This window comes from Vicugna pacos, chromosome 6 (assembly GCF_048564905.1).
Source record: "Vicugna pacos chromosome 6, VicPac4, whole genome shotgun sequence".
NCBI classification, from domain to species: domain Eukaryota; kingdom Metazoa; phylum Chordata; class Mammalia; order Artiodactyla; family Camelidae; genus Vicugna; species Vicugna pacos.
In genome coordinates this window covers 71,953,609-71,979,403 of record NC_132992.1, presented here as the reverse complement: position 1 = coordinate 71,979,403, position 25,795 = coordinate 71,953,609, and the positions used below count along the sequence as shown (strand labels likewise).

At 46.3% G+C, this 25,795-nt stretch overlaps 1 protein-coding gene across 3 annotated transcripts in view; it reads right to left on the bottom strand.

Moving 5' to 3' along the window:
* The window catches only part of FLVCR2 (FLVCR choline and putative heme transporter 2), a 51,407-nt gene extending 43,864 nt beyond the window's left edge, over positions 1-7,543 (bottom strand). For 2 of the 3 annotated variants that reach the window (XM_072963459.1, XM_006206090.4), the window contains exon 1: positions 6,498-7,542. In XM_072963459.1, coding sequence (XP_072819560.1) covers positions 6,498-7,163 — 666 coding nt within the window. In that variant the 5' untranslated portion in view covers positions 7,164-7,542. Of the gene's footprint in view, positions 1-6,497 lie in introns of all 3 variants that reach the window. The other variant, XM_072963458.1, reaches the window with a different exon arrangement.
* Between the last annotated feature and the right edge of the window lie 18,252 nt (positions 7,544-25,795).

Sequence of the window (25,795 nt, the reverse complement as noted above, 5' to 3'; positions counted from 1 at the left end):
TCCACCATCTGGCTGATGTCACTCTTCCAGGCTTAAGGCTTATTCCTCCAAGCAGTGTATCTTCAAAGAGAGAATTAAGGAGCCAGGCTGTTAAGAGCAGAGAGACAGGATGGGAGGGAACAAGAGACAGGCTGGACAGGAAGGGTGAGGGAGAAGGGGTCCTGGAATGCTAAACTGAAGACTTAGACTTGATTCCATGGAATGGTCAGGCACCTCAAGAATGCCCGCCAAGGCCAAGATATATGGCAGGCCAGGCCAGCCAGAGCCTCCTCCAGTGCCCTGAGTTGAAGGTCAAAGAAACAGAAGGATTAGGAGCATCTGCCTTGGTTCCACCTCACAGACCTTCAGGGCTTCCCCTGCCACATCCCACCCCCAGGGCTTCCAGTATGTTTTCAGAACCTTAAGCGAATCAGAATTATGAGCCCTGCCCCAAGCCCCTTCTCCCCTCAATCTGAAGAATTAAGTGGCTCAGATCTCAACTGCATCCACCTAGTCATAGAGCAAACACAAAGTAAAGCACCCGGACAAGAATGTGGCTCCAAGCAGGAGGGTACCTTCCCATGGCACGCTGGTCCTCACTCCCAGGGATTTCAAAGTCTCACCACTAGCCTCACCTGAGAAGTCAATTGACAATACAGGAGCCTGGGCCCCTCCCCTAGAGAGTCTGATTAGAAAGCCCACGTGGGACCCAGGCATCTGTACTGTGTCCTAGCCCCCTGAGTGAGGGGAACAGTGACCATTTTGGTGGGGCATGGGCTAGTTCCCTCCCAGGTGTCACCAGCCTCTGAGCTCATCCACCTGCCCGTATCTTTGGTGAGGGCTTTGTGACAAAGGAGAAAGCAGAACTGGAATCCAGTTCCACTTTACCTTCCCCAGAAGTCTCACACTAGAAGTCTCACCTGATCCACAATTTCAGAACATGGAATATAATAATAATAAACTTTTGAATTTTATCCACATTTAAAAACAGATTGCACAAGCCAGACACAGAATGACAAATATTGCATGATTCCAGTGACATGAGGTATCTAGAACAGGCAAATTCAGAGGCAGAAAGTAGAACAGAGGTTACTAGAGGCTGCGTTGGGGGGGGGGTTATTTCATGGGTACAGAGTTGTTGGAGATGGTAAAAAAAGTTTTGGGTATAGACAGTGGTAGTGATTATACACTGTGAAATTAATGCCACTGAATGCTACAATTATAAATACGTTGTGTCTATTTTACCACAATTAAAAAAAAAACAAATTTCACACAAAAATCTGGATTTCTGGATCTCTTTAAAGAAAAACCAAATGACATACCCTGACAACACTGGGTCCTGCTGGTTATATGAATGGCTGGCAGGGGCGCAGGCAGCTGTCATCTGTAGATGGGACATGTGCTCTCACAGATGCCATGACCCCACCACACTCCAATGTCACTTTTCCTTTGTCACATTTCTATGACTTGCCTGCCCCCACAAGCACCCCACCCTTCTCAGTTCAGTCACCACTAGCCTCGCTCTATTCTCCTAAGCCCCTGCCTAGTCCTCTCTCCCAGTGCAGAAGGGGAGGCCAGCAAGGGACCAGCCATGTGGGTTATCATTGTGTCCTTTGACAATGATAACCATCGAAAGTGCAAAGGAGCTGGCCTTCACCTCCCCAGACTTCACTCAGATCTTGAAAGGTCTCTGACATTCAAACATCCAGAACGATAAACCTGGACTTCAACACATGTAAGTGCCCATGATCTGAAACAAGATGAGGCTGCCTACCCGCCTCATGACCTTGATTCTTGAGTCAGCTTCAGAAATACCTGGCCTCTCCGGGTGAGACGTGATCAGCCAGCCCAGCAAATGCAACCTCCCCCAGACAGGCTCACTTTCCCAGAGCCCATGTTTATCTGCTAGAATCTGATTTCCAAATGCCTGACATATGATGGGGTTCAGGACACGCAATCCCCAAATACGGCACCTTGGCATAATGAATATTTTAAGCTGGAGGAGTTTGAGAGAATTGAGAAACAGGAAAGTCACTCTGACCTCCTTTCCTTCCACCTCTACTTCCCCGAAAGAAGCCTTAAAATTCTCTTGTGGGAGGTTCCCTCCTTGTACCTAGATGAAGGGAGCAGCCTTCTCTCTGAAGGCAAAGGGACGTGCCTCTGAAACTCCTGACAAACAGGCCTTGCTTGGTTCCCCTAGTTCACCAGTGACCTCACTCCTTAACCTGTCCTATCCCGCCACGACTGTCCGCTCGCCATCAAACCTGGCACAAAAGTGCACAAGTCTAACCGTTTCTTCATTGTCTTATGAAGGCTTCCCTGTCATCTAATACTTATATTAACTAGTTCTGGATGATTTTCTCCTGTTCATCTGACTTTGTCAGTTTAATTTTTTTTCTTTTTTTTCCCCAGGGGGAGATAATTAGTTTTATTCATTTATTTATTTATTTATTTATTTATTTATTTATTTATTTAATGGAGGTACTGGGGATTGAACCCAGGACCTCCTGCAGGCTAGGCATACACTCAACCACTGAGCTATACCTCCCCACTGCCATCAGTTTAATTTTCAAATGGGGACTCTAAGAGAGTCAATGGAACTTCTTCCTCCCCTACAAACAGCATCAGTGTTCCAGGCCTGCTGGGAAATGTGGCTAGTCTCTAAGTGTAAAATACATGCTGATTTCCAAAGACTCACTGTGAAAAAAGAATGAAAAACAGCTTCCTAGTAATTTTATTATACTGATCACATGTTGAGATAATAACTTGGATATATTGAGATAAATATAGTACTACAACTAATTTCACTTGTTCTTTTTACTTTAAAAAATTTACATTTTACCTATTTTTAATGTGGCTACTAGAAAATTTAGTTGTATATGTGGCATGCATCTGTGGCTTTCATTCTATTTCTACTGGACATTTTCCACAGCCCAGCTGTGGCTGCTACAAAACTCATTCTTTAAGGTCACTGTATTTTCTTTACCTTGAAAAGCAAACTTATTCTCTCTAGACTTTTTCTGGGTGGTGCTGTGCTAGGAGTAGCCCAAGGGGCCTAGAGGAAGTCCCTTCTGGTCTCAGCGCGGGAGGCTCCTCACTGGGGCCACAGCTGCCTTGAAGTTCTCTTCCGGCTCCCACATCTCTCTCGTCCTGTGCCACCAAGCCGTCACCAGACTCTCACAGAAGGCTCTCTTCCCAGCCTTGCTCAATAACAATGTGTCCTCATCACTCAAACCCTGCACAGATCATTTTCCCTGGAAACAATGGAACCAGTGTTGCTAAACACTGCCAGGCTGTCAGCACCTGTGCCATGGACACAGGGAGGCACCTCAGCTGTGGTCCAAGACTCCCTGCCCTCTCTCACCCCAGCTCAGGACTCACTGGTTCTTTTCCCCAGAGCCGGGAGCCCCACCTTCCTGAGGCTCTCCCTGCTGAGCTCAGAGAGCCAGAACCAGCCCTCCGCAAGGCAGCCGGTGAAAGGCAATCCCAGTGCCTGGAGCTTCAAAACAGATGGCAGGTGCTAGCTTTCAAATTCAGGAGAAACTACTGGACACTATCACCACTGACAACCCACAACCCTCAAGACACACAGTTAAAACTTGAAACTCAAAATCCTGCCTTAGTATTATTATTTTTTTAATATATGCTTCATCCACATGAAGACTCAACAATGGCCCACTGACATGGGCTTTGGAGGTGGAGTTACCTCAAACATCGTTTGCAGCTTTCAGCACCTGTAGGGCACTGGATAAAGTTCCTTCATTTACTGGGGTCTCAAGTTCCTCACCTGTAACAATAGGGGCAAATCTGCCCACCCCACCTCAAAGCGCTGGAAAAAGGAAAATAATGGATGACAAAGTACTTTGCACATCATGGCAGGATTCTGTAGCTAGTTTCCATTTGCTCATTTTGTATGTACTGATTATCTAATAAAGCCAGATTAGCCCACCCTAAAAAAAGAAAAGTACTTTGCACATAATAAGTGTTCGATAGAGATTAGCTTCCTTCCCCTTCAATCTTCCCGTACCGTTACACAGAGAAGATACTAAAAACCTTGTGGAGAACTGGAAACAAATCCTCAATACTGTCATCTGGTTGTGTGTATGTGTTTTTTTCTTAATCCGAATTTTGGTGTCTGGTACAAAAACTTTGCGAAGGTATGGATAATCTTTGCAGCCCTAACACAGTGTCTAGCAAAGGCAAGAGCTGGGTAAATGCATGCGTGAAGGAATGAATGTTGGATGTAGGCAAGCAGAAGCTGCTGCCTTGTGGAGCAGGTCAGAAGCACTAGGAGAGAGGGGTCAGAATCACCAGGGCACAGGGGTTTTGCTGTTAAGTGTGAAGTTTGGGGACACGAAGAGTTACTCTGTGGAAGGATGTGTGTGATCTACTTAGATCGCTTTGTGGAGCCTTTTTTTCCTAAGCAGCAAAGCTCAAGGTGTTCTGTTAATATTTCTCCTCCATTCAACATGCTTTACTCAGAAAGAAAGGTTAAAACACAAGCCAAGAACCAAACACTGTCATCTCTATGTGAGGGAGCATGAACAATTCAGCTTTTCATCATTTTTGGTTTTGTTTCATTTGTTTTATTTTACCACTTAATTTTTTGCAGAGGGAGTTATTCAGGTTTGTTTATTTTGTTTTTATTATTTTTTTAAATGGAGGTACAGGGGATTGAACCCAGGACCTTGTGCATGTTAAGGATTGCTCTACCACTGAGCAATACCTCCCAATCTCATTTTTTTTTTTTGAAGTTAGCACAGTGGGTAAGCCTAAAAGACCAAATTAAATTGATGTCTCCGTGATACAAAAATATACTGTCAGGGTGTTTTTAAGTGTAAAATTCTTAACATTTTCTGACCAGGGTGGGGAGTATGGGTGGTTAATGAGTAATTATTCTTACTAAATTGTAAAGATATATGTAGAGTTAAGTTCTCTCATAGGTGTGTGAGGAGGAGGTCTGAAAATGTATTAGTTTTTGCTCCACAGTTAAAAAAAGTATTCAATTCTCTGATCTCACCAAGCCACCAGAGGGCCTGGTTAGCTCTCCTGCCCTCCCCAAACAATGGCTTTGGGAATGTCTGAATCCTGTTGGGGCTGTGAATAAGGAGATTTAACTCTCTGGAAGCTTGAAAAATCCTGCCATCACTCCCCAGCTTAGCCCTCCTATAAAGGAAAAAACCAACAATGTCAAACCTGCCAGCAGAGCTTCAATAGAGATGTTCAAATCCACCATCACATCACCTTCAAGGATAGGGGGCTGGTAAATGTCACCCCCAGTACCTATTTCTGACTTGCCGTGAACAAAAACATCCAATTTGTCTCATCCGCAGCCCTCAAATCAATTCAGTCTTTAGAACACTCAAACCCACAGGTGAAAGAAAACCAGGTGAAGGATTCTATGTTGCCTGTTTGTGTTAAAGAAGGCCTGTCTGATGCTTTGACTGACTGCTTACACTATTACCCAAGTGGTAAGACTTACTGGCTTGCAAAAATTTAGCTCAAGTTACCTTCCTGGTGGTGAAATGGAACAGAAAGAAAATTTGTCTTTGGAGAAGCTCGGAAATTCCTGACCCAAATAAGAACTTTCTAAACAAAAAAATGCAAGGAACAGGTAAGAGAAAATAGGCCACTAAGAACTAAGGGTTACTGGTCATTTGTTAAATGTGTAACCACAACTGCATGCACTTGGGAAGAAGTGAGAGCCCAGGCAGTGGTCCAGATAAAGAGACCCCACAAAGAGTTGCTTCAAATATTTGGAGAAGGCAATCAGATTCATAACATGCCCAGCATTCTGGGTCATAATCACATTGAGATAAAAATAATTTTTCTCCTTCCAAAATGAAGACACAGAAAGGATTAAGATATGAGCTTCCCAGGCCTTTCCAAGGTTTCTGGGCCTTGGAAATTCAGAGCAAGATTTCTACTCCATCCTGCTGGACTTGGCGCTAACCCTCAGGGGAGGAGGTTGGCACACTGTCCCCACTGTCCTGGCTTCAGCTGAGCATAAAAGAAGGTGAGAGCATTGCCAAACATCATCAGGGCACAGCTCTGCCACTACATGTGGCGCAGGAGATGCTGCACTCTAGGAAACCTGGTTGGACAGGCAAAAACCACCTGCCAAATTCTGATGACACAGAATATCTGACGCCCAGGGGCTGAGCCCGCAGAAAGAATAGCTTTCATGAAACCACAGGTCCAAGCTGGTGAAGAAAGTTCAGGAATCAGATCATAAAAACAGCCTGTGTTTCAGAAGCATGCTTTCTGCTGGCAAAGGAGAAACTGTGGGTGACAGAATAAATCTCCTCCTTTTGTTTCTCCCACTTCTCTTACCCGGTCACCCAGTCACAATCACTCACTCACACTATCAGTCACGCCCAGCCACAGTCACCCAGAGTCACAAACACTGCTGAATTCAGAAAACTACAGTGTCCACACAGTGGCAGAGTTGGATACAATGAACCCTCAGCCTCACAAAGATGCCCCTTCCTTTGAACACTGCAAACTCCTCTACCCACCTGATTGCCAAAGACAGCTATGGAGCAGGCTGTGGACACCTCATTAGCCCCGAACCAGACGGAAGCAATGCGGGAGGGCATACCCAGGATGAAGACCTGGGCCACGGAGCAGATGACCTGGCCCAGTACAGTGACGGGGAAGAGATGTGGCTTCAGGCTGCCCAACTTCACCCAGGCCCCCAGGCAGTTGAGAGCAGAGCCGGTGAGGGCGATGGTGCGCAGGCCGAATTTCTCCAGGAGCCAGGCCACCGGCAGCAGCAGAGGGATGTAGGTCAGCATGTAGCACATGGACAGCCAGTCGATGGCAAAGGCACTGACCCCGTAGAAGTTCATGAAGATGTTATTGATGGAACCGTACTGGATCCACTGGAAGGCGTTGCACATGGAGTAGCAGCTAAACACCAGGACCACCGCCCAGCGGCGCTTGCTCACTTTGATCACGCTAAGGTCCTCAGGGTCCGAGCTACCGGGATGGGCCAAGCCACTGGGCTGAGCCAAGGTACTGGGGTGGGCCGAACTGCTGGGGTACACAGAGACGCTGGGGTGGATGGAGACGCTTGGGTGTGCTGAGACGCTGGGGTGGGCCGAGACGCTGGGGTTCTCTCCGAGTGCCGACTGCGAAGGGGTGCCATCGCGCTCCTGTTGGTTGGGATCTTCATTCACCATGACCTCAGCCTCTCCTGGCGCTTTAGACAGGTGCTGAGGACTCTGGTACACTTAAGGGACAAATGGCCTCGGCCGGTCCCCTAGAGCTGACGTGGCACTTGCCCTGGTCCGCCCCAGAATAAACGGAGTCCGGACCCTAAGTAAAAGCCGCGAGTGGGGCTCCCTGGCTCAGCCCCAGGCTTCTGCTCCCACTTGGCTGTGACCTCCTCTGTCCCTGACCGCTATCCCCTAGGCCGGTCGCGGACGTCTCAGCCCTTTCCCGGCCGCCGGTGCCTGCAGGTCTCCCAAGGCGTTTCCGCCACGCTCAGCCCCTCGGTCCGGGAAGAGTGCTCTCCCGGTGCAGTCACTTTGCTGGACTCCGATCGCTCCCGGGCCTGCTTGGGGCCTCGCCCCCTCCGGCGCACGTGACCGCCCCGCCCCCGTTCCTCCTACCCCCCCCCCCCCCCCAGCCCCAACCCCTCCTGACTCCTGCCTTCTCCAGCCGCTGGCCTGACAGCCACAGTTGTTTCGCCACAACTTGCGGGTGCATTCCTCCCCCACGCCCCGGGCGCCATGGAAACCACCCGGTGAACCCCCACCCGTGCACTGCCTTTCAAATTCATTTGCCCCTCCCGGGGGACTCCGCTAGAAATTCTCCACCTTCCGAGATAACTCTTAACATTGAGTCTCCTCGGTGCCGATACTCAATCACTGCTCGCGCACGCGGATGCCCAGCGCCTCCAAACTGCTCTGTTGTTTCCAAGAGGGCTTCCCGACTTTCCCCCTTGCCTGGGCTCCCCGTCCCTTGCTGGACTTGCGGTATAAAGGGAGATGTTGTAGGTTTCCCGAGCCGGGTGCTTCCTGGGATAAAGGGAAGTTGCGGAAAACTCGCTTCGCTCGTTGCTTTCCGTGGGGACGAGTCTTGTATTGGGGCACTCAGATTTGAACCTGTCCCGTGGGGCTCGTCTTTCCTGACAGATCCCCGGGCGGCCTCCTAGGCGAGGACCTGAGAGTGGAGGGGAGAGGGGAGTGCGGAGACAGCAGCGGTTTTGCGGGGAAATGCCTGGCACCGCGCTGGCTCGGGGCTTAGGCTCCAAGTGGACTCGGCACCCACGTAGCCTTAGGCTGCCACCTGCTGGTCCCAGCCCCTTCTGGACAGCAAGCCCTCAAGCTCTGCCTCTAGAAAGTCAGGCCTGCACTGATCCATTTCAGCCCAGGGGAGAGATAAGAGCCCAGAGCCTCCCTGAGTTCAAACACCGGCTGAGCTACTCCGAAGTGTGATCTATAAATTAAGATATTCTACCTCTCTGTGCCTCAGTTTCTCGTAATATCTGTAAAATAGGGACGATGAAATACTAGTACTGACTTTGCAGTGTTGTTTTCAGTATTGAATGAGTTCACACTTGAGAGCACCGGGAAAATTCCTGGCAGATAGTAAGCACTCTGAGTGTCGGCCATCCTAACAATTAAAAAGCATCATTTGTGTTGCGCTAAACATGCTTCCTGTATTAGCTCATTTAAGCATCACAAAAATTCTGTGATGTAAGTCCTATTGCTTGTCTGCATTTTATAGATCTGAAGCTCCAGAAGTAAAGTAACTTCTTACTTAAAGTCTCACGTGGCCAAAAGAGCCATAATTCTCATTCTCCTGTTCATTTAAGCTACAGTCTAGCTACTCAAGCACAGTCTGGGGACAGCAGTATGGGCATCCTCTGGAAGCTTGTCACAAAGGCAGAAGCCCAGGCTCAGCCTGGACCTGCTGAATTAAGAGGGTGCATTTTAAAAGACCTCCAGGTGATTCGTTTGTTTGAACATTAAAGAACCACTGGGTGCCAGTGCTTTCTTGTCTTTTCTTTTTTAATTCTCGACCAAACATGAATTTAAACCTCACTGGGATTAAATGGGGCTGTGATTCTCAACTTGGGTTGCACATTAAAATCACCTGACACTACCCAAAGCAATCTACAGTTTTAATGTGATCCCCAAGTTACCCATGACATTTTTCACAGAACTAGAATAAATAATCCTAAAATTTATATGGGATCACAAAAGACCTAGAATTGCCAAAGCATTAGTGAAGAAAAAGAATGAAGTTGGAGGAATAACCCTCCCAGACTTCAGACAATAATACAGAGCTACAGTAATCAAAACAGTGTGGTACTGGCACAAACACAGACATATAGATCAATGGAACAGAATAGAGAGTCCAGAAATAAGCCCACAGACTTATAAAAAATTAATCTTTGACAAAGGAGGCAAGAATATACAATGGAGAAAAGACAGTCTTTTTAGCAAATGGTGTTCGGAAAACTGGACAGCCACATGTAAATCAATGAAGTTAGAGTACTCTCTCACACGTTACACAAAAATAAACTCAAATGGCTTAGAGACTTAAGTATAAGACAAGACACTATAAACCTCTTAGAAGAAAACATAGGCAAATATTTTCTGACATAAATCTTGGCAATTCTCCTATGGCAGTCTACCCAGGCAATAGAAATAAAAGCAAAAATAAACAAATGGGGCCTAATTAAACTTTGCACAGCAAAGGAAACCATAAGAAAAAAAAAAGACAACCTATGGAATGGGAGAATATATTCACAAATGATGTGACTGACAAAAGTTTAATTTCCAGAATATATAAACAGCTCATACAACTTAACAACAAACAAACAAACAAACAAACAAACAAAAACCCAATCCAAAAATGGGCAGAAGACTTAAACAAGCAATTCTCCAGTGAAGACATATAAATGGCCAATAGGCACATGAAAATATGCTTAGTATTGCTAATTATCAGAGAAATGCGTTATCAAAACTACAATGAGGTATCACCTCACACCAGTCAGAATGGCCATCACTAAAAAGTCCACAAACAGTAATTGCTGGAAACAGTGTGGAGAAAAGGGAATTCCCCTACACTGTTGGTGGGAATGTAGTTTGGTGCAGCTACTATGGAAGACAGTATGGAGATTCCTCAAAAGACTGAAAATAGACTTACCATATGATCCAGCAATCCCACTCCTGGGCATACGTCTGGAGGGAACTCTAATTTCAAAAGCTACATGCACCCCAATGTTCATAGCAGCACTATTTACAATAGCCAAGACATGGAAGCAACCTAAATGTCCATCGACAGATGACTGGGTAAAGAAGCTGTAGTTTATTTATACAGTGTAATACTACTCAGCCATTAAAAAGAATAAAATAATATCATTTGCAGCAACATGGATGGACCCGGAAATCATTATTCTAAGTGAAAGAAGCCAGAAAGAGAAAGAAAAATAGTATATGATATCACTTATGTGTGGAATCTAAAAAAAGAAAAAAGAAGACTAATGAACTTATCTACAAAACAGGAACAGACTCACATAGTAAACAATCTTATGGTTATAAAGGGGAAAGAAGGTGGGAAGGGATAAATTGGGAGCTTGAGATTTGCAATTATTAACTAGTATATACAAAATATATAAACAACAAGTTTCTTCTGTATAGCACAGGGAACTATATTCAATATCTTGTAGTAACCTATAATAAAAAAGAATATGAAAAAGAATATATGTATGTATATGTATGACTGAAACATTATGCTGTACACCAGAAACTGACACATTGTAAACTGACTTATACATCAGTTAAAAAAAAATCACGTGGGGAATTCTTCAAATTTCCAATGCTTCTGCCGCATTCCAAATCAGGATCTCAGAGAGCAGACCCCAGCATCTGCATGTTTAAAGCTCCCCAGGTGACCTCAACTTGCTACCAAGTTGGAGCACCCCTGTGGGGTTAGAACCACTGGTTCCCAGGTGAGGGAAAATTGCTTGGAGGCACCATCCACCCTTTTTTTTTGGTAGAAATGATAGTTCTTGGATTATAATGAAATGTTTGAAGAGGGAACTTACACCTATCTAATAATTTCTACATTAATTTAATATCCCCAATTCTCAAAATTACAACAGTGTTTTCCATTTTTCTCCAGGGAACACAGAACCTTTATTCTCTTGGAAAACCTCTTGAGACCTCTCACTGTTTCTTTCCCTAGGTTATCACGGTCCTCTCTCAAATGTCTGCAGATATATTTGTAACTTCATTTTACAGATATGGAAACTGAGGCCCAGAGAATCAGAGTGTGTTATCAGAGTTCCACAGTTAATGAGCATCAGAACAAGCAACAATGAGACAGGTTTCCCCAGTTCCCTTGCACACACATCTCCCATGTGCTCCTCTGGGGCAATGCTTCACTTTGGTGACAGTTGCAAGGGGTCTAATCTGGGATTCCAAGTGATCTGTGGAGTTTCCTTTTGTGTGGAGTAAAGTTGGGTCTACTGTGAGCCCTGGATTCAGGCTACTCAGGACATGAAGCTCTCTTCTGCTATTATTAGCTTTGGGATCTTGGGCCAGTTGCTTTACCTGTCTAGCCTTCAGTTTTTGAATCTGTAAAATGAGGATTAAAACCTCTGCCTTGTAAGGTGGTTGTGAAAATTAAGATTATGTGTCAATTGTTTTCAATAATGATACTCTGGCAGCCACCTGGGTGGTGCTATCTCAGCTGGTTTCCGCCAGGGGGAGGACAGGTATACTAATGCCAGGTAGATTTTACCTTGAGAGAAATATTCTGTATTCATCCACTGAAGAAACATTTATTGAGCAGCTTACTGTATGTTTTATCTATTTATCAGTATGTTCCATCTATACCTACTGATAGGTACACCTTGAAGGAGAAGGAGAAATACATTTTAGGGATTTCTTCCTGAAAAGGGGCCTGGTTCCAGGTTCCATCCCAGTGGTCTCCTCCAGGAGCTGGAGGGAACCACTGGACTTGAACTCAGACTTTCCTGGCTCTCTAAAGAAAGATGGCAAAGTCTGCCCCCTAGAGGCCAACAACTACTCCTGCCAGTAGGAGAGGAACTTGAAGTCCAAATGTCACACAGCCTTATTAATTGCTTACTATCATCCCAACAGGGGCTGTAGATGTGGGAGCTTGGAGTATATGGAGTGCATGGGAAGTCTAAATTGCAAATGCATCAGGCTGAGACCTTGGATTAGTCCCCCCTTAAAAAATACGGACACTTGGAATTTATAAAACTATTGCTCTTACAAATCTTGTATGTGTAGTTTACATGTGTAATAATACTGCATACTCACCAACCCCCTGTCTTCCTTACTTCCCGCATTTGTCATATATTCCAACTCCGAAGCTCTTGTACATACCTCTGCACACCAGGAACCTTGAGTGAGGGAAGCTCCACTGCACATGCTCTCAATCCCTGTTCGGAGACTTGAGTTGAATTCCAGATCACCACGGAATTTCAGAAAACTGGGACAAAGAGGAGATCTAATGAGTTTTCAGAGAGGTAAGGACGGGTTTCATAAAACATTCTCTTTTTAAATTTTTTTATGCTTAGGGAGAAATTAGGTTTGTTTATTTATTTATTTTTAGAGGACCTACTGGAGATTGAACCCAGGACCTCGTGTATGCTAAGCCTGTGCTCTACAACTTGAGATATACCCTCTCCCCTCATCAAACATTTTCAAGAAAAGAGGTACAGAATGTCATCAGGTTGTCATCAAGCCTGGAACCTGGAAGTCAGTAGAACAATCAACGTCTTCTGAAGGAGAATCACTTCCTGCCTAGTTATAGAAAAGAATCAAAGATTTTCAGACAAGCAAAGTTCTAAAAAAGGTACTGGTGTATCTTCTAGGGAAGTGGCTAGAGTATGTGCTCCACCAAAACCAGGGAGGAAACTTGGAGAGAGTAAGATGGAGGAAACCGGAACTCCAACACATGGGCAGGTGATGGGAATCACCAAGATGCTGGTAAAGGAACAGCCCAGGTGGACAGCTATGAGCCAGCCACAGCAACAGCCTGTTCAGTTGGAAGCTGATCAGAGACTCCGGGAAAAATTCATCAGGCAGATGACACTGACAGAATTGGGTTTGAAATTATCGAGAGGTGGCTTTACAGAACTGGGAGAGAATTAGGGTTTGGACTGCTAAATACCACAAATATAAATAAATAAATTGGGGGGGGCAATTTTAACTCCAGTGGAATATAAAAAGCTATAGAGGAAAGGGGAACAAAGTCATGGTTATCTTAAGTCACCCAGCTGTGAATGGCATGAACACAACCATAATACTGTGAAGACTGAAAGTTGATATAACTATATTGGGAGGATGAGGGAATGGGATGTGGGCTCATGTGTGTGGTGGAGAGGTGGGTTGGGTAAACAGAGAGAAATCTTTGCCTGCCATATTGGAAAGTCAATGGATAATGTCTAACATGGATGTTGGACAAAATCAGAAAGTACCAATATATCCATGTTATTTAAAGCCATGCAGGGAAATACCAAAAAAATCATCTATTAATGCCTGAAAGTAGTTGCCTCAGAAGAGCAGGAAAGCAAGTAAGCCATGACATGTTCGATATATGACTATTTGATTCTTTAAACTACATATAACTTTGGTTTGTTTAAAAAAAAAACTCTACAATTTAAATATGGAATCAAATTGAATGGAGATGGACTGCTTCACCGAGGCCCACAGGTGATGTCAGGGGTGTGGTCAGTTCCATCCTGGACTTTGTAATGTTGATGCTAAAGCGAACACTCAAGACTCCAACCCTGGAGCCTCAGGGAAGCCTCTTCAGTCCAGCTGTGTCCTCCAAATTTGTGCCGAGGTGTCACCTCAGAAAAGTGAGTGTGTGGTCAGGGGCCCTGTTACCCATACCCAAGTCTAGACCCTTCTCTGACCTTCCGTCTGCCTCTAGTGACTTTCATGCTTGTAGACTCTGTGTGGGTCTAATCCCTTCTATTTATGACTCACTTCTGCCCCAGCATCCAGAGGCCATGCCCAGGCCCGCTTCTCGCCTGGAAGCCGTAATGTCAATGAATAGCTCCACCAGCTCCCAGTCAGCCAGACCCAAAGTGTGAGAAGCACCCATCGCTCTGTCCACTGGGTGCTGATCTCCTCACCACCTTCCTGCCTCTCCTTCCCCGTGGCCACCACCCTAGTTCAGATCGTCATGGCTTCTCACCTGGATCCTGCAACTCCCTCCTCACTGCTGCTCCACAGGACTTTCCACTTCTCTCCAGGCCCCTTCTGCCTTGAGTCCTCCAGTGGCTGCCTCTTGCTTGCAGAAGGTTCTCACTCCTTGGCTTAGCACACTGGACTTTGTGATGTCGCTCTGGCCACATCCCCCGCCCCCGCCCCCTCCCACCTTTCCCTCCAGGCAGCTGGAACCACCTGCAGCTCCCTAGGAGCATTATGAACACATCATACCTGGCACCCTGCCTTCCTTCCCAATGCAGGACAAGCATCACCTCCTCCAGGAAGCCCTCCTCAGCTCCGAAGCATGATTCAGAGAATTCCCTCACACCACGCACATACACCTTTGTGGTACCTCCTGTCTCATGATAGCATGAATGTTTATTTTCTTCTTTAAATCATCTATTTACACGAGTCCCTCGAGCTTATGAATCATTCCTACTCATGTTCAAACCTCGACCTCTAGCTTGCTGTCTGGCCCCTGGAAGGGACATGAAGGCGTAATTGAAGTGACTTCTGAGATGCAGTTCCTGATGTGGCCCCTCTCTGGATGGCCTCAGAATGAGTGAAAACTGGTTCAGCCCATTCTGAATCCTCACGTCTTCTCTGTTTATTGTCTTTACTCTTTCTTTTTTCTGAGGCTCCTCCCCTTGGAAGTTGCCTCCCCTCCCCCCGCTCCCCGGGCCATCACATCTCATGGAGCCCATGGTCAGGATGGTTGGTGGGCATTCCTGCACAAAATGAATCAGTTCAGAGGGTCTCTGAACCAGCCTTCAGGGGGATGTGAAGGCAGGACCTGGTGAGGCCTAAGGCAGGAGGGAACCCATTCTCCTTAGAAGAGAGAACAGGGTGACAGCCTCCTCCCTGGACTTGGAGATGCCAGGCTCTGCCCTGGGTGCATCATTAAAATAGATTTTTCAGTTTCCTGGAAATGTATGGCTGTATCTAGAAAGGCCTCAAATGGTATCAGCCCTTCTCTAAGGAAAAGACCCACGCACCTGGGTCCCATTTTGTTTCATCCAAGGACTTGGATGTGTCCTTGGGTGTCCACTACACTCTTCTTCATATCTTTTTATTTGTTTTGAGTACTTCTTAATAATTAGAAAACCAAAAAAAAAAAAAAGTTGCTCCCTAAACATGAGAAAGAGCTGACTGAAAAACGCGTCAAAGAGGAGGGGGATACTAAAATGGCTCTTTTTTTTTTTGCATAATCTATAGAAAGCTCAGAGGTGCCAAGCTCTCTTTGCATAATGAGATAGAGGAACTGCATTAGCAGGGAGTTGATTACCAGGGCAACAGTTAAAAGCACACAGGGTGACAAAGCAGACGGGTGCTGGGCAGGCAGGGCTGCGTGATGCTGGAACCGCAGTGTAGAGAAGTGACAGACAGAGCCGTCTGATCCGGCCCCTCGGTGTGCAGGGGTTGCTCCCAGACTGGGGACTGTCTTCACAGTCATTCATTCATTCACACAGTCACCACCTGCAGGCCCAGTGCTGGGCTGGGTGTCAGGGAAACTGACACAACAAAGATGATGGTTCTAGCTGACCGGGAATCCACAAACTAGTGGTGAGACACACGTGTGAGCAAACCACGGCGGGGTGCTGCAGTGACCGCGGGGTGGAGATCCACCCTGTTTCGTGACTGCAATGAAGGGAGCCAGAGGGGGCTGCTCAGACAGATGTTCCAACAGGATCTTGAGGGGCAGGTAAAACTCAGCCAGGCCCCGTGGCAGAGTTGGGGTCCAGTGGTGACCAAAAGGGATGTGCTCCCTTCCTGCCCGCAGAGAGCTTATGGTCTAGTTGGGAGGGCAGTTGTCAGTCAAACGCTCACACACGTAAGTGAAATTGTGATAAATGCTGTGAGGGTTATTTGTAAGAATTTGTAAAGAAGGACCAGATCTTAGGAAAGAGGGAGAACTAAGTAAGTGAAAGAGAGGGGAAGGGCATTTCAGGCAGGGGGAACAGTATGAGCAAAATCCCTGAGCCGGGAATGAGCACAGCCCCTTAAGGAATTAAACAAAGTCCCTGTGTCTGGAGCAGAGTGAGGGAGAGGGCAAGGCTGGAGAGAGAGGCAGCAGATGGTGCAGGCACAGTCAAGGGATTTTTGCTTTATCCTGAGAGCAAAGGGAAGCCATTGAGAGGTTTTAAGCAGATGAGGGACATCATCAGTTTGTCACTTGGACAGGTTGTTCTGGCTGCTTCCTGGAGAACCCAGCTAGGGTCGGGGGTGGTGAGCATGGGGACAGAGGGACCTCCCAGGACAATGCTGTGGTCACCCAGGTGAGAATGGAGTTTGCAAACTGAACACAGGCAGTGGCAGGGGGATGGGGAGCAAGGGGTAGTGAGAGCTAGGGTTGGATGGGATTGCATGAGGGAGGGGAGGCAGAGGGAGGACTCAGGGTGATGCCCTCTGGAGGGAGAGGAACAGCTTCCACCTGGAAATCTTGCAGAGAGAGTGACATTGTAAAGGAAAAGTGCCCTGTGTCACCCTCACCCCTGCCTCCTGTTTCTCTCTCCTTCTTCCCTTATTGGGCTTCCTCCCCTTCCTGCAGCTCCTCAGCCATTGCAAGGTCAAGAGGCCACAGAAGCTGCTTTAAATTCCAAGTGTGATTCCCATGAAAATCCAATAATCCCATTTTATGGGAAGTAAGGAATCCTGAATTCATCTTCTCATCTTTCAGTCTTTGGCATCACACCCCCTACGACTTCAGGGCAGGGCACTTGGCTCAGGTTCACCTTAATTCTGTAAATAAATACACTAATTAGAAAGAAACAAACAAGTCCAAAATGAAGCTCAAGTATTTATAGATTCCCTTAAGTTTTACGAAGTTAATAGTTGAGTGAAGTTTTTGCCGCTGATGCCTCCAGCTGCCCTGACTCTGAGCAGACATGAAAGCGCTTCCTGGTGTCTCACGTGGGGAGGCCACGAGTGCTGACTGTCCCTCAGCTTTTTCGCTTGCCTTTTCCCTTTTACTGTTGCACTGAATGCAAAGGACAGGTGCCCAACTTGAACCAGCTTAAGTGCAAAGAGAATGTGTTTTAAGAGCACGAGGGGTGCTCTCAGACTTTAAGGAGGAGCCGACCAGTGGAGGGGCAGAGGGGGCAGAGCACAGCCGAAGCCCTGGGAACCCCCCATACCGAGGGCTTGACAGTGCTCAGAGCCCTTTTCTTCTCGGAGTCTCCCTGTGGCTCAATCCATTTGAGCTGCTGTAACCAAAATACCTTACATATGACAAATTTATGTCTCACAGTTCTACAGACGGGGAGGTCCCAGGTTCTAGGAACTGGCAGATTCGATGTCTGGTGAGGCCCCCTTCCTGTTTCTGGATGGTGTCTCTTGCTGTGGTAGGAAGGGCAAGGGAGCTCTCTGGGGTCTCTTTCATAAGGGCACTAACCCCATTCATGAGGGCTCCACTCTCATGACCCAGTCACCTCCTAAAGGCCTCACCTCCTAAAACCATCACACTGGGGGTTAGGTTTCAGCATGTGAATTTTGGGCAGGGGGTAGGACACAAACAGTTCAGAGCATCCTGCATGCCTGCTTTCTTTACCTCTCTTCCTACAGACTGGTTTTCTCCATGATGGACTTCCACCTCTTAACAGCTTCAGCTACCTGAGAAAGGCTGCCCTGATTTTCTGTCCCAAATACAAACTCCCAGATGCCCATCCCTAGATCCCTCAACCGTGACAATGAGGGTGAGGGAGGCCACTCCACAGAGGCCATATTGGAGTGGAGGAGGGACAGTTTCCAGAAAGAGAGGGACAGTCCACCAGGAGATTACACCAGCAGTGCCATCCACGACCCTTAGCTCATACGCATTGAGAATCGGGGACCTTTAAAGTGAGGTAGCTAGTTCCCTGCTCTCTTGCTGCTTGGAAGCACTTCCTAGCTGATAACCTCTGCTCCCTAAGTGCCCTCCACTTACTGTCTCATTCACTCCTCTCCCCTACCTTCTGCAGTAGCCAATATTATCTCCATCCTACAAGAGAAGAAGCCAAAAGTTAGAAAAGTTAAGGGACTTGTCCATGAGCACACAGCAGGGCTACTCCCTCCCCTCTGCTCAGCCCGCAGAACCTGCCTCCCGCTCCCAGCCCTCTCCCTGCCTCCCCTGCCACTGCCCGCCTTGGCCTCTGGCCTCTGCGAGCAGCCCGTCCCCTGGGGCTGGCTTGGATCTGCTGCTCTCACTCCTCCTGCTGGTCTCCCTGGTTTCCTTTTCAAACACGTGCATTCAAGTAATAAAAGTGAGCTGATTTTTAAAAGGAAGTCACAGTGTAGATGGTTCATCGATGCAGCAGAAATGGCGCTGGTGGGATGTGGGTAATGACAGTTTGGAAACACCGACTTAGAGAAACGGGTATAAACTCAGATGGAAATCAGCCACGAGACTTACACAGTGACAACAGCTGTGTCATGTAATTTCACTGTTGGCAAAGCCCCTCTCTCGGTGAATCAGGTAACCACGACACCAAACTACTGACACTCCCTGTTTCCATCCCCCACATCTACCGTGGCACCTGAGCAGGACTCAGTCTTCCCTTTGTGCCTGGACCCAAAGCCTGTGAAAGAGCTTATTTCCCTCTGTATCCCAGACACTCACTCCTTTGGAAATTGACATGTCCCCAGCATCTCCATGGTGATCAAAAATCTGCTCCCAGCCAGGGTGCTGGGAAAGTCTGAGATATCAGAAAAAATCTTGTGATCCAGAAATTCCTACCTCTTCCTCGTGAAAATTAGTGAAAAGTGGGAGGAGGCAGGGATAGAGGGTGGTCTGGGGGTTGTGATACCCACTCATTCATTTCTTTATTGAACAAATATATCTGGAACCCTGACTACATGCCAGGCACTGGTCCAAGCACAGGGCAAGGAGTGGTGAACACGTCGACAAGGTCCTGAAGTGCTGAAGTTCACAGTCCTGGGGGAACACAGTCAGTGGAGAAATGAGCATAATATCATGTAAGGTAGCAAGACAGAGAGTAAGGTGGCCGTTAGGGCAGGCCTGTCTGAGGAGGTGACGTTTGAGCAGAAGTGAGGAAACCAGCCACATGGGTATCTGGAGTGAGCGCGCCCCAGGCACAGGGGTGGGCAAAGACTCCGCAGTGGGGACAGGCTCAGAATGTTCAAGGCACAGCAGGAAGGCCATGTGACTGGAGCAGAGAGACTGAAAGTGGGGGAGAGTGGGGTTCAGATGATCAGAAAGGTAGATGGGGGCCACGCTGCCTGCAGTCTTGTGGGCTCTGCTGAGGACTTCTTACCTCACACGGTTGAGGTAAGAAGCTACTAGAGGGTTTTAAGTAGAAGAGTGATGCGGTCGACTTGTGCTGTAAAAGGATCTCTCTGGCTGCTGGGCGGGGAGGAGCAGCAGCGGAGCAGCTGGGCGACCCTGGGGAAGGATGAAGGAGGGGGTGCAAGTGTCCATCCAGGGATAAGAGACATTGACACGTGGGCTGGGTGGGTCATGTCACCAACTGTTAAAAATGGGATCTCCCACTGTGGAAATGTAGCTCAGCACCAGATGTTCAGAGGTGGTGGAGTAGGTCCAGCCATGCGTCCAGTTTTTTGGGTGCCTCAAGCCACAGACATAGACACACACACAGACATACACACACCCATACACGCACACAGCAGTAACAGCAGTGTCTCCTGCTCTGAAGCCTTAGGATACATTGATAACACAAAATTTCTACTCAAGGCATTTACTGAAGTTGGAGCAGGAACAGGGACTAATATTTAGATGGCCAGAATTTGTTCTTGAGGCAAATAATTCGATCAATTTAATCCTGGATCGAAATCACATGTTCAATTGGGTTTCAATGCCTCTAGTTCCCTCCCATACTCCTTCCTCCAATCTCTAACATTCTTTTGCCCTCTCTACCCTCTTGTAAATTAAAAAAAAAAAAGGACTTCAGAGAAGGAAGAGGCAAAAATTCTGTCTCTAGTGTAAATGGCTGGTAAGACAAAAGTATAACTCTTACTGGAAGCATTTGCACTTTGGATGTAATAAATATCTTAAGCCACAGGAGCAAAGTCTGGGGTTTTTATGCTCTTGTGATCATATTCAATGGACAGGCACCTGTCTCACTAAGTTTGTCCTAATCTCTCATTCACTGTGCTTGGAATGCACCTGACATGGCTGTTTTAGCACTGAGCATTTTGTCAAAGGGACATTTTTATATATTAGTTTTTAAAACCATTAAGCTTCCAACCATTATAAAATTATCAAGTAAAGTACTTAACATACATCATCATTCCATCCTGGAACCTCATCCCATCCTCACCCCCACTCCCTTCTTCTTCTCACTGTTTATGACACATTGTATCAGAGTTACCAGATCAAAATGGCCGGTGAGTCAAACATTCTGCTTCATGTCAAGTAGGTTTTCTTGCAGGTATGAGTCTCTCCCAGCTCACTAACTTGTGATGACTGATGAGAACATCTGACTGCCAACTGAACGCTACGTGCTCTGGACCACACTGCCTACCAGCAGCTGTGTTTCTTGAGACTCGGATGCTTGCTGTGAAGACTGATGAATTGTTTTTTAACGTGGGGGGTCTACAAATGGGTCCCAAGAATCCACGAACCCTTCAAATCATATAGCTCAGATCTGATGGGTACACATATATTTTGCAAAAGGAAGGGGGAGTCCATAGGTTTCCTCATATCAAAGCTGTCCGATGACCACCGAATGTAAGAAATCACTAGTTTAGATGGGTAATCAGAAACTTCAGGTTAAAAAAAAAAAAGAAGTTTACTTTGGAGTATCTGTCCTCACTAGATACATAGTGTTGAGGGCAGAGCTGACTATTCTGTTTATTTCATCACTATAGGCAACCGGTTTATGTAGCACATAAATGTAAAGTGGATTTCCTGACACAAAGATGTACCTAAAGGAGGCAACCTTTAAAGACTTCAGTCTTTAAAGACATCTCTTTAGAGAGAAGTGACTAGATTAATTTGGGGCAGAGTGAAGCACATGTTTAGCGAGAACATCCTGCCATCTTGAAGGCAACCCTTTATTCTCTCTCCATTTGCAACAAGATTCTAAGAACCGGGTCTAAAAGGAAAATCTGGCTTCTAGCTTCCGTGTTTCGGGTGACTCTGGGCCTGGGAGGAGACCCAGAAAGAGCCATGGGAAGCACAGGGAGTGGGGATGTCTTTTGCTTATCTGCCCAGCAATGATGTCCTATTATGGTTGAGACTGAAATTGCTCGGCAGCCACACGTTTCAGATTGAGGTGACTCCTCGCTACCTTAAAGGTCAGGAAAGCCGCTGTGCTGACACAAGCCTTCTCCCCCTGGCAGTCTGCCCTAGGTTGACTCTTGAGTCATCACATCTGGATGACTAGGCTGACAAAAACAAGGTTTCATGCAGTGAGTCAAATGGGTGGGAAGCCGGGCGGGAGAGCAGAGTGGTGGAGCAGGAAGAACTTGGAGTCTGAGGATCTGGGTTCGAATCTCTATTCTGTGAACTCAGGCATGCTGCATTGACCTCTTTGGGTGTCAGATGAAAAGATGAAATTAAATCATGTAAGACAAGCTGCATGAATACAGTACCAGGGAGCTAGAAGGTGCTCGATGAGACAGATTGTGTGGGAGTCACGCTGAGGCAGAAGTCTTGGCCCTGGACTGGGATGTGATCAGCCCTGATCTTCACGGTAAAGTGTCTTCAGAGGTTGTCTATGGAGACCAGGTTGATGCCCAGACCTGTGGAGATTTGCATTCCTGGTCATTCATGTATTCAACAAATGTTTCTCCAGAACTATGCTCTGGGATAAAATGAGGAAGCCCAGTGAGGCACCAGCTTGCATCTAGAGGTCAGTTCTCTGTATCCCAGAAAACACCGAGTAGTCCAGAAAACATAACTGTTGGCTGCCAGAGGTAGAACTCCCTAGATCTCAAGCTGGGAAGTGAGGATGTAGCCAGGAAGGGGAAGGGAGGAGGAAAATGTGTCTCCACAGTTCTCAACCTTGTCACTAGGTGGCAGCACCAACTCAGGGCTGCTGTCTCCATGGTCCTGGCTGTAATCTGGGACTTGAGAAATTCCCCCAAGAGAACTCCCTTGTTATATATATAGCTCCAGCTTTGGAGGCAACAAGGGCAAGTTTGAGTCCCATCTCTGCACTCAGCCGTGTGGCCTTGGGCAAATCATTTAACCCCTTTTGAGTCTGTTTCTTTATTTTTAAACTGAGGATAATAGTAGTTCCTAATACCATAGTCAACAAGTAAGGAGGTAAATGTTTGAAAAATGGCAGCCACTGTCATCCCTGGCCCCAGCAAGAAGCCTAAGCAGCATAGTCCCTTTACTCTTTCATATAACACTCTTATTTTGTGCCTTTTTCCTCTTCCAAGAGTGCCCCGATGCTTATTTCAAATGAGTACGTAGATTAACATTTTGAACTGGGGGAGTGGGAAGGCAGGGGAAAGTTCCTACAGTATGATTTTTCCAAAACAGATCCAATTTTCCCCTTTTCTTTCCTTCCTTTTACCTCTTCTCTTTCTCTTCATTTTCTTTCTTCTACCCTGGGATTTTAATTATTTTTTTTATAAATATATGTTAGCCACCTGCTCTGTGCAAATGCAAAGCCCTGGGCTAGTCAGGGACCAGTGAGGGGTGGGATTCGGCAAAGGGAGAGAAGAGCAGAATTATATGTACTGGAGCGAGTCGTCCCCTCAGAGGTGCTCCCAGCCTTATAGGGGCCGAACTGATACCCAGGTGGTGTGCACCAGGTGTTAAAATATTAAAATATTTACACTCTTGCTGGCCAATAGCCCACTCCCTAGGGCAGCCCCACACTACAATGCAGGGCAGCCTCCACTCAGCTCTAGCTCCAGTGTCCATTCTGATTGGCCAGTGCCTGGCCTGAATTTTTTTTTTTTAATGAAGTATAGTTGATTTATAATGCTGTGTTAGTTTCTGGTATACAGCATAGTGATTCAGTTAAATATATATATATATAGATTCTTTTTCACATTCTTTTTCATTATAGTTTATTACAAGATATTGAATGTAGTTCCCTGTGCTATACAGTAAGACCTTGTTTTTTATCTATTTAATATTTAGTAGTTTGTATCTTCAAATCCCAAACTCCTAATTTATCCCTCCCCTTACTTTCCCTTTTGGTAACCATATGCTTGTTTGTTGTTTTCTATGTCTGTGACTCTGTTTCTGTTTTGTAATAAGTTCGTTTGTGTCCTTTTTTCTAGAGTCCACATATAAGTGATATCATATGGTATTTTTCTTTCTCTTTGTGGCTTGCTTCACTTACTATGACAATCTCCAGGTCCATCCATGTTGCTGCAAATGGCACTATTTCATTCTTTTTATGGCTGAGTAGTATTCCTTTGTGTATATATATATACACCACAACTTCTTTATCTAGTCATCTGTTGATGAACATTTAGGTTGGTTCCACGTCTTGGCTATTGTAAACAGTGCTGCTATGAATATTGGGGTGCATGTATCCAGATATATGTCCAGGAGTGGGATTGCTGGATCATATGGTAACTCTATTTTTAGTTTTTTAAGGAAACTCCATACTGTTTTCCATAGTGGTTGCACCAAATTACATTCCCATTTACTATTTGTGGGCTTTTTAATGATGGCCCTTCTGACTGGTGTGAGGTGATACCTCATTATAGTTTTGATTTGCATTTCTCTGATAATTAGTGATACTAAGCATCTTTGCAGGTGCCTGTTGGCTTTCTGTATGTCTTCCTTGGAGAAATGTCTATTTAGGGCTTCTGCCCATTTTTTGATTGGGTTATTTGTTTTTTGTTATTGAGTTGTATGAACTGTTTGTATATTTAGAAATTAAGCCCTTGCCATTCTCATCTTTAGCCAACATTTTCTCCCAGTTCATAGGTTGTCTTTTTGTTTTGGTTATGGTTTCCTTTGCTGTGCAAAATTTAATTAGGTCCCACTTGTTTATTTTTTTCTTTTATTTCTATTGCCTAGGTAGACTGCCCTAGGAGGACATTGCTAAGATTTATGTCAGAGAATGCTTTGCCTATGTTTTCTTCTAGGAGATTTATCATGTCCTGTCTCATGTTTCAGTCTTTAAGCCATTTTGAGTTTATTTTTGTGTAAGGTGTGAGAGAGTGTTCTAACTTCACTGATTTACATGCTGTGTCCAGCTTTCCAGCACCACTTGTGCCTGGCCTGAATTCTGAATATTGCCTCTGAGCAGGTTGACTGGGCGCCACACAGAAGGAAATGATGGAGAGTACAGCCTGGAGGCTGTTGCAAAGTCCCATCCCAGTGATGGTTTTCACATTAGAGCCTGGGGTTCTTGCTAGAAGCAGTGATGGATCTTACTCGGGTCAGGTACGCCAGAGGCTGGGGCAGTGCTGGCTGAATGTCCGGTTTCTCATGGAGCACAGGGCATCCCAGAACCCTCTCAGAAAATAATCTACTCCTGTTGGCCCCTGAGAATTAGGACCCAGTGACCCTGCCTTCCTAGGAACCCCAAGTATGAGTCATTATTCCTGAGCTTTGTGTTTCTTAAGAGAAGTTGACTCTGGCTAATTTAAGGAGGAAGTGAGTTTGTTGGAAGAATATTGTGTGGCTCACAGAATCCAAAGGAAGGCTGGAGAAAAGGCTCAGAATAAAGAAGGATCCAGGACAGCTCTCCACCACAGGAATTTTCTCATCAGGGTTCACAGTGGAAGTGGAGGGCTCCCAATATCTTTGTGGGTCTTTCCTTTCTGCGCAAGAGTCATTCCCAGGAAAGAGTCTGATTGGCCCAGCCTGGGTCACATGACTGCACCTCAGCCAGTTAAGGCAAGGCACCTGATTGCCAACTCTACACACGGGAAAGAAGCAATTTTGAAAAGGAAATTAAGGTGGCTTTATCAAAAGAAAAAGGCATGAATTCTGGGTGCCCAAAAATGACCCCTCTGATCAGCTGCATCCCAGCTCTAAGCCACAGTTCAAGTGACACCTGTCTTCAGCCCCAAAGTTAGATCCAGACAGAACTAGATCTCCATCCTAGTAGGACTATAAACTTCCTGGAGGCCACCAGATCAACCCAGTTAGCCCTGGTTCCTCAGGATTTGGGGTCCTTACGGCCTTGTTTCTTTTATCATCTGGGGATAAGGATAGGACAGCATCTGAGGGGCCAAAAGTAACTTTAACCCAAGTAGACAAGCTTTGAGACTAGAGGCCCGCCCTCCCTTCCTTCCTTCCTTCCTTCCTTCCTTCCTTCCTTCCTTCCTTCCTTCCTTCCTTCCTTCCCTTCTCTTCCTCATTTATCAAACAGTAAGTGTCCGCTGTGCTGAGCACTAGGGATATAGAAGTAACCAAGAGAGAGACATTCTCTGCCTTCACTCATGGTTAGTGAATGGCCTATTTAGACAGCTATTTGACTGTCCACCACGAGTCACCCTTGGTGGCTCTGTCCATGACATGAGGGGATGTCTTGTCTTTATCATCATCTCTCAATGGTCTCAAGAAAACCTTGAGACTCCAAGACTTGAGACTTGAGACTCATATTTGAAGCTCCAATTGAAAAGGCTGCTTGGGAATATGCCCTCTTTCTTTCTTGGTAAGAGGATTGACTTCTACAGAAGGGAGTGTGTGTGTGTGGTGGGGAGGGGCAGGGACAGCCAGCTAG